General features: G+C 35.0%; 1 protein-coding gene across 1 annotated transcript; it reads right to left on the bottom strand.

Moving 5' to 3' along the window:
* Window positions 1-4044: 4044 nt before the first annotated feature.
* LOC131079243 (receptor-like protein 12) lies at window positions 4045-7235 on the bottom strand. The gene is made up of 2 exons (XM_058017145.2): window positions 7230-7235; window positions 4045-7134 (listed from the first exon to the last, which is right to left on the bottom strand). The coding sequence occupies exons 1-2, from the start codon at window positions 7233-7235 to the stop codon at window positions 4045-4047; spliced, it is 3096 nt and encodes a 1031-aa protein (XP_057873128.2).
* Window positions 7236-8315: the final 1080 nt, after the last annotated feature.

Here is an 8315-nt window from a genome sequence, read left to right as displayed (position 1 = left end):
GAGAAATAAATCTCTATTATCATAGTAAGAATCTAAAGTGCAGGCTAGAGGTTGTGATAGTATCAACCCTTTGTTGACCAGTGCTTTTACTTCTGAGAATTATTGTAGACTGGGTAATCTTTCAAAGTAGGACTAACAATTTCTAATGTTGGCCTATTTGGAAAGAAACCTAGTCTAGAATAACAATAGGGAAGAGTGGATAGAAATAGTATTGGCTTTATTCTTCTCTTGACACTAACAATTAACATAGTGGTTTTGTAGGAGAAGTATCTGAAAATCTGTTTTGTAGGAGAAGGTTTTAAAATTTGTTTTGCAGGATAAGCAGATGGTGACTAAAATCGCAATAGGGAACTTGGAAAGCTGGACATAAATACACTATCCCATGTAAATCAAAGATTCTCCATATGAAGGGCTTTTTGACAAGCTAGAATGTAGAACCTATAAAAGGTCAAATATAATTTAAATGTTATTAGTTTGACTGGATCGATGGTCCCGGGTAAGGCCGAAGGTTTTCTCCTCTCCGCTCTTTCCTACCGGTGCCCACATTGAGCGGAGTTTGTAATATTCTTTATCAATAAAATACGGCTTAGGCCTTTTTACCGAGCATGATAATTTAATGGTTAAGTTCAATAATTTTAAATGAGTGTAAAGAAATAATAAAACGTTTAACATTATGAAGCATAAGGCTGAAATATACTATTCATATTCTTCACCTAGTTCAAAATTTTGAGTTAATCTCTTTTATTCATATATCTCAAAAATGGAATTTTGCTGCCGAATATTTGACTAAACGAGCTTCTAATGTTAATCATACTTGAAATATTATGGCTTGAGGATCTCTTTTTTAGCTCATAACTCACAACTTGTTTCAACATTGTCATAACTAGGACTTCTATCCATAGAGTGGGTATGAATCCCTTCTCATTAGCTACAAAGGGTTATAACAAAGCCCTTTTGGTGAGATTTTATAACTCTTAGCAAAATGTCAAAGTTTCAATTGGCCATATTTCCTTTGTTATTTCTTTGGAGCTTATTGCAGAGTTCACTGAGTTGAAGAACTAGGGCAAGAAAGTCGAGAAGAAAAGCTTGGGCGATTACAAGTACTACATGAAGAAATTATTTCAAAAAGGAGAGAAGTTGGTGGTGGTGCGAAATGGGTGTGGTGCAAAATGGGTATGGTTGCTTTGACCTTCATAAGCTCTTTGCTACTATGAGTTATTTTGTCATGAAATACTTTACTTTAGAAGGTCGCTACACCTCTATGCATTGCTACCATTTTCCCATCTTGAACCATATTAAGCATGGTGAAAGAATTCATTTACCCTATTTTCTCTCAACTTCGCTTTCTACAAGTATTGCTAATAGTGCTAACTCGCCGCTTTACCAAGGACTTATCTATATGATGTATAAATATGTTTTTGATCTTTACCCTCATTGTAGCCATTTTCTTACTCAAGCCTTGGGACTTCTTGGCATAATAATGAGTCCCAATTCTCTTATGTTAAAATCAAGCTTATTGAGACCAACCCCTTGCCTTTGAGCGAAAAGACCCCTATTGTTAAGTCTAAAGGTAAGAAGCCCTATGTTGAGCTAGAGTCAAAACACCTAGAAGTGGATTTTCTTAAAAAAAACCCTAACAAAAGAAAGTTGGAAACCCTTAAAAACAACCCTATTAAGGTTAGAAAGCTTGATAACGACCCTAGTAAGATGAACATCATCACTGACCTTGATTTAAAAGACTCTAAGAAAGAAGAAGATGACACACATGATAAGGAGAAGAGGGAGGGTATCTTTGGGGAGAGAAGGTCGGCCTGTCTGCTTGCTATGGATAGGAAAGTTAAAATCGATCTCAACAATGCCTCCATTGAACTCAGTGAGGAATTCACCTTGGATGAAGATGATGAATCCTCTAATGAGGATATAGAGGATGAGGAATTTCAAGTGGAAGAGGAGGAACATGAGGAGAAATATAAGGAGGAGTTAGATGAGGAGAGTGAATCTTTGGAAGATAAGGAGGATTTTGAACCAATTTCCCTACCTCAAAATTCTTTGGATGATGTAGAAATGGTTCCTTGCTCTTAGGACTTTCCCAGTATTATGGAGAATGATAGTACCAAAAAGCTACATAACTAGATAATTGAGTTGAGGTCGGGGTAATGAACCTGCAAACCAAGGTTGAAGACTATAGGTAGGGATACCAACTAATGGGAAAGTCCTTAAGCTCTTTATGTGCTATTACTAATGGCATAACACATAAAGGGGCAATGGGATTTGTTTTGGGGTAGAGAAGGATGAAGAAGAAAGCTTAAAACCGAGGGAGCAAGGAAAAGTGCACGAGGAAGAACAAAAAGAGGACAATCTGTACCTGGATATTTGGAATAAGAAGATGCAATGACTGGAGTGGGACTAGAACCTTATTAGGGAGGACTAAGTTGCAACTATTTTGGTTTTCTTTTTTCTCTATGATGATCTTAAATATTGTTAATCCTAGTTTTTTTAAAGACTCTCTTATGATTAGGCTTGCATGTCGCATGCCTCAGACTTCTATTAGAGTTAAGTTCTCTAAGAAGTTTATAGACTCTTCATACTTAATTGCTAGTACTTATCCTATGGGCAGGTGGTGGTTGGACAAGATTAGTATGTTTAGTTATGATGATATGATGGTTTTTATTACTTCTGAGAGATTCTTGTGAATTTTCTGATTTATTTGGTTGTTTAATGCTAGAGATTGTGTTGTGGCTCTCTAATTTTATTTTTAATTTGTGAGGGTTCAAGGCCCCCTCCTTACTAAAGTAATAAAAAACGTGACTTATTAAAAAGTATAATATAATTATAAAGTAATAAATAATGATTTTGATTATTAACAATCCGTTTAATCACCCTTTAATGGTGCTCCACTTTACTAGGGAACTAATAATGATTTACATTCATATCCAATAAGGTTACCCTAATTTGTGAGGTTGCGAAATTGAATCCTCGACCCTAGTTAACTTGAACAATGACCGCAAAAGTTTTTTTTAACGTAACAATATACAGATATTTTATATAAGAAAATGCCTTTTAGGAGTAAAAGTGAAAATTAAACAAAAGTGTTAAACAATGATTATTAAAAACATTGATTAGTTTATGAAAAATAAATCAATAAAATATTAGCAAATAAAATTAGTTAAATGAATATGAAATAATTTTAATTATTTTTTTTAAATAAAATAAAATAAAATCTTCCAAAAGGTGTCAAAATATTTAATTAATATTTAAAAAAATTACAATTTTTAATATTTATTGAAAATTAGTTTTAAAAAACAAGAACATTGTTTTGTACAAAACAATGATTTTAATATTAGTATTTTTTAATTAAAATTATTGACATATATTTTTAAATATTTATATTAATGTAAATATTATTTAAAATATATTAATATTCAAAAACAATAAAATTATGATATATAAAGGAAATCAAATTTTCATTTTAATTAATTTATTTGTTTTTATCTTTTTATGCATCAATCTATTCATTTAATAATAAAATAGAGTATCCACTTGCACTATAAATAATTTATTATTACACATCTAAAGAAATCAATTTATATTTATAATCTATAAAATAATAAAAAATATATATTAATTTGTTCTACAATTTCTCCTCTTCCCTAAAAATCTTTTTGAAAACATATTAGATTTGAATTGTATGAATAATTTTAAATTAGAATTAAATACAGGAAAGACAACTATTCACATTTCCTATGTGATAATCGCCTCCAATAACAAAGCAATAACGTTTAACATTCTCTTTATTTTGCCCTGCTCTATATTTGTAATAGAGAGGCGCGGTGATGTATAAACCAAACTTAAATTTTATAGAATAAAAATATCCGTTGTCTATATGCTTACAAAACTAGAACTAGATTGACCTCAATCAAATTAGGTAGGTCAACATTATATCATAAGAAACTAATTTCTTTAAGCTCTAATGGAAGGGGGAGCTTACAAATTACCTTACAAATTTTTTCATTAGCTGTAGATAATACCATATCTATGGAATAACTATTTTCTGAATTTCTCAAACAGATAAATGATGATGTTATCCATCATCTGGAAGCATTTTCTACTCCAAGTTGTGGTAAGACACAAAACTCCAATTACAATAGAAAACCCAACTGCAAAGCTTATTCCCAGGCCAACTCCCCACCATGTATCATCTTCTTCTTCATCTACCTTATCAACATTTACCTCTGGCCGAATGCTTGCAGGACATGATTTATTTTGGTGAAGGCTGCAACAGGTTGTATTCAGTTGGAGGCCACACAGGTCTGAATTGTTTGAAAAGGATGATGCCTCAAATGTGTAGAATTGTCCCCCTTGTGGTATCTTTCCTGAAAGATGATTGTGGGACAAGTCCAGGTAAGCCAAGAATGTGAGCGATTGCAGCTCCACAGGGATATTTCCAGACAGTTGGCTGTGTGAGAGATCAAGAGACTCTAGCTGTACCATTTTTCCCAAACTCTTCGGGATTTCACCCCTTATATGATTTCTTGAAATATTAAGGATAAGCAAACCTTCGAGCAATCCAATATTTTGAGGAATTACACCTGTTAAATTGTTGTTTGATAAATCAATAGATTTTACTAGAGCCAATGATCTTGCATACTCCATCTCCCGTGCTTTGTTAATGATTGTCTCTTGATCAACATTGATTGGATTTGAATTACCTGCAGAGCTTCCATTTGTGACAACTGCAGAATGAAATATTTCACCAGTCACTGTCTGATTTTTCATAGCCTGCAAAGATGAGATGTTGCCTGGAATAATTCCTGAAATTCTGTTGGATGAAAGATCTAAGATTTGAAGAAGTGGTAATGTTGTAATTTCTGAAGGTATAATATCTTCAAGTCTATTTGATCTCAAGATCAAAACCTTAAGATTTGAAAGCTGCCCTATCCAATTTGGAATTTTCCCTATCATTCTGTTATTGCTCAAATCTAGTATCTCTAACTGCTTACAGTTTGCAAGAGAGGATGGAATATATGAATTTAGTCCATTCCCACCCAATTTTAATGTCTTGAGAGAAGGCATGTTTGCAAACTGCCGTGACAACTTGCCCTCCAGATAATTGTTCTCTAAGTTCAACATCTCAATTAAAGTACAATTTTCTACATAGGCGGGAATGTTACAGGCGAGAATGTTACAGGTGGGAATGTTACCTGTAAGCTTGTTATTTGAGAGATCCAGAAAGTACAACCACGGTATTTGGCATATAGAAGGTGGAATGCTACCGTTGAGATGATTTCGAGAGAGAGACAGATATCCAAGTTTACGATACTCACCAATTTCTGCTGGAATGGATCCACTGAGTTGATTCTCTGACACGTCCAACAGCCCGAGAAGAACAGAAAGAAGCGGAAGTTGACCTTGTAAATTATTGTTGTGCAAATCCAGAGTCTGTAATCGACTTCCCATCAACGAATGAGGTAGATCTCCTGCAAAGTGATTATGAGAAAGATTGAGAAACAGGAGAGAATTGACACCCCATATCCACTGGGGAATATTTCCTGCAATACTGTTGTTGGACAGATCCACTATCTGAACCTCATACTGAGTTATTAGGAACGTTGGAAACCCGCCTTCCATGTTACATGAACTTAATCCCAGTGATTGCAAAGAGAATTTTGGAATCCATGTTGGACTGAACTTGACAGTTAAAAGGTTATTGGAAATGTCTACATGGACAAGTTGGCTGAGATTATCAAGTTGAGACTCTGAAAAATCCCCATTTAACCGGTTGGAGTACAAGTAAAGGCTTTTCAGTTTAAGAATATTGGAAATGTTGAGAGGGATGGCACCTTCTAATTTGTTGTTGCCTAGAGCAAGCGATTCCAGAGATAGTAGTTGGCCGATTAAAGGGGGTATTTTACCAGTCAATATATTGTAACTCATATCAACATGTTGGAGGTTCGGAAATGCAGTTAAGAGCTTTGGGGGAATGGGACCATCCAACTGGTTTTGGGAAAGATCAATATAGGCCAAAGGAAAAGGTCTTCCTAAGGAAGGTCTATCCCCAAACGGCGGGATCTGCCCTCTTAACATGTTACCAGAGAGATCCAATTCTTTAAGCGCTGTAAGATTTGCCATCGTACTTGGAATACTTTCGACATAGCAACTGTAGAGATCCAAGACAGTTAACGAGGAAATGTTGGCAACAGAATCTGGAATACTTCCTCCCACTGCTGTGTGGTAAAGGTGGAGGGTGTGAAGGGAAGAAGAGTGTTGGGGTAGAAGGCTAGACAGATTCCCTCCCAGATCCTTGTTCCGGGACAAGTCCACGTGTTGCAGTCTTGGAAGGCTCAGCAGGGAAGAAGGGATGCTACCATTGAAAGAGTTGGTCTGAAGTCGGAGGTGGGTGAGATTGGTGAGGTTGGCAAGGGAAGGGGGAATTCCTCCAGACAGGTGACATACGAACATTTGAAGACGGGTGAGAGAATACATGGCGGAGAGAGCGTTGTCCAACTCATTGCTCTCCACTCTTGACATATCTACAGAGTCCAGGATAAGCTCCCGTAAATGTCTCATGTTTCCCCACCACGCCCGCATGTTCACCATTCTCAACCCAAGGTACCCAGAGAGATCCAGGTAGAGCAAAGTAGACATGTTCCCCAGCTCCGTGGGAATATCCCCAGCAAACCCAGCCCATGATAAGTCCAAGTAGCGCAAACTCTTGAGTCTGTCCAATCCAGGAGGGATGGGAACTCCACTGAAATTATTCCAGCTGAGATCCAGGTGCTCCAATTGTTCCAGATTGACCAACGGGGAAAGAACATCGCCACTTAAATTACTCAGAGGCCTTTTGAGACCAGGCCTTAAACCATAACGAGCATCATAGGAACTGTGGAGATCGAGACGAATGACATGATGTGTATGAGGATGGCATTGGATTCCATTCCACTCACAGCAGTTGAAACCATGCCATGAATTGAGCACTTGATTTAAGGGATCAAGAAGAGACGACTTGAAATGCAAAAGGTAATCTCTTTCATGGGGTTGATAACAACAACCGCCATTAACGTGCAAGAGAAGAACAAGAATGGGTACAGTTGCCCAAAACATTTTGATTACACGGGACACGAACCTGTTGAACGCCTGTGATGGAATATATAATAAATAATGAGTTGAACTAGGCGTCTCCAATTCTCTTGAGTCAAGAATGACGGCTTGATATTATTGCAAGGACTCACAGCCATTGCGTGTTATATAATAAAGAATATATAATTGAATATATAATAAAAAATGAGTTGAATGCGTCTCTAATTCTCTCTAGTCAAGAAAGACTGCTTGATATTATTGCAAGGACTAACAGCCATCGCGTGTTATAACTGGTGGTCACGAAGCACTTGACATTGATATTTTCCGTATTTGACATTTTTTATTTTATGTTATTACGCTGAAGGCGTTTCTTTACAGAGTTCATATCGTCTATCAATGGTATTTTGATTTTTAGGATGCGTCCATTTCAAAGTATTTGATTTTTAGGATGTGTCTACTTCAAAGTATCATAAAGTCTAGAGGTATTTTGTCAGTCCAGTGTCTTAGAGAACTGTGCATTCGTTCTTACGGAAAAATGCAAAGGTCTCTATATAGCCAATCAAAAGTTGACAAAATCAATTTTTAATAAACAATGGTTAAAATATGATCAGTTTCCCTGTATAAAAGATTATAATAAAATTTTGCACAAGAAAACAGAAAGATTCCATTGGTTGTTAAAATCTGGTTTAATCACGGTTTATCACTGCCCCTCAACTCTCACATAAATCTGAACAAACAACTTTTTCATTAAATATTAATAATAATATCTAATTCCTTGTAAGAATGATTCAATGCATATAAGAAAATTCTTTTATTACCCAAATAAAAACTCCTTTAGGATTTCACTTACAAACTTTAAGAGGATTAATAGTAATTAAGTATGTTTAGTTGTATACAAGTTTGAGTCTATGAGTTCTTTGATTTGAGACAAATTTTATTCATTTAAGATTTTATTTATGAAATTCCGTATACAAATATATGTAATGGAGATGACTTAGTTTTAAAATAATTTTTTAAAGATTTATTGTAAATTTTTGTTTAAGATTTTATGAATTAGATTTCTAATTATATTTATTGATAATTTAGTTGTTTTTTTAAATTTTTAATATTCAACGGTTTGCTAACAAGCATTCATTTATCTTTTTTTGTCTTGCTTTCTATGTCCTGATGATGGATCATGGTGTTTGATTTGAAACATCGTAACAATTTTTTTTGCATAATCAAAACTAGAAGCAATG

The sequence above is a fragment of the Cryptomeria japonica genome, chromosome 4 (genome assembly GCF_030272615.1).
Source record: "Cryptomeria japonica chromosome 4, Sugi_1.0, whole genome shotgun sequence".
NCBI classification, from domain to species: domain Eukaryota; kingdom Viridiplantae; phylum Streptophyta; class Pinopsida; order Cupressales; family Cupressaceae; genus Cryptomeria; species Cryptomeria japonica.
This window is presented reverse-complemented; position numbering and strand designations above follow the sequence as displayed.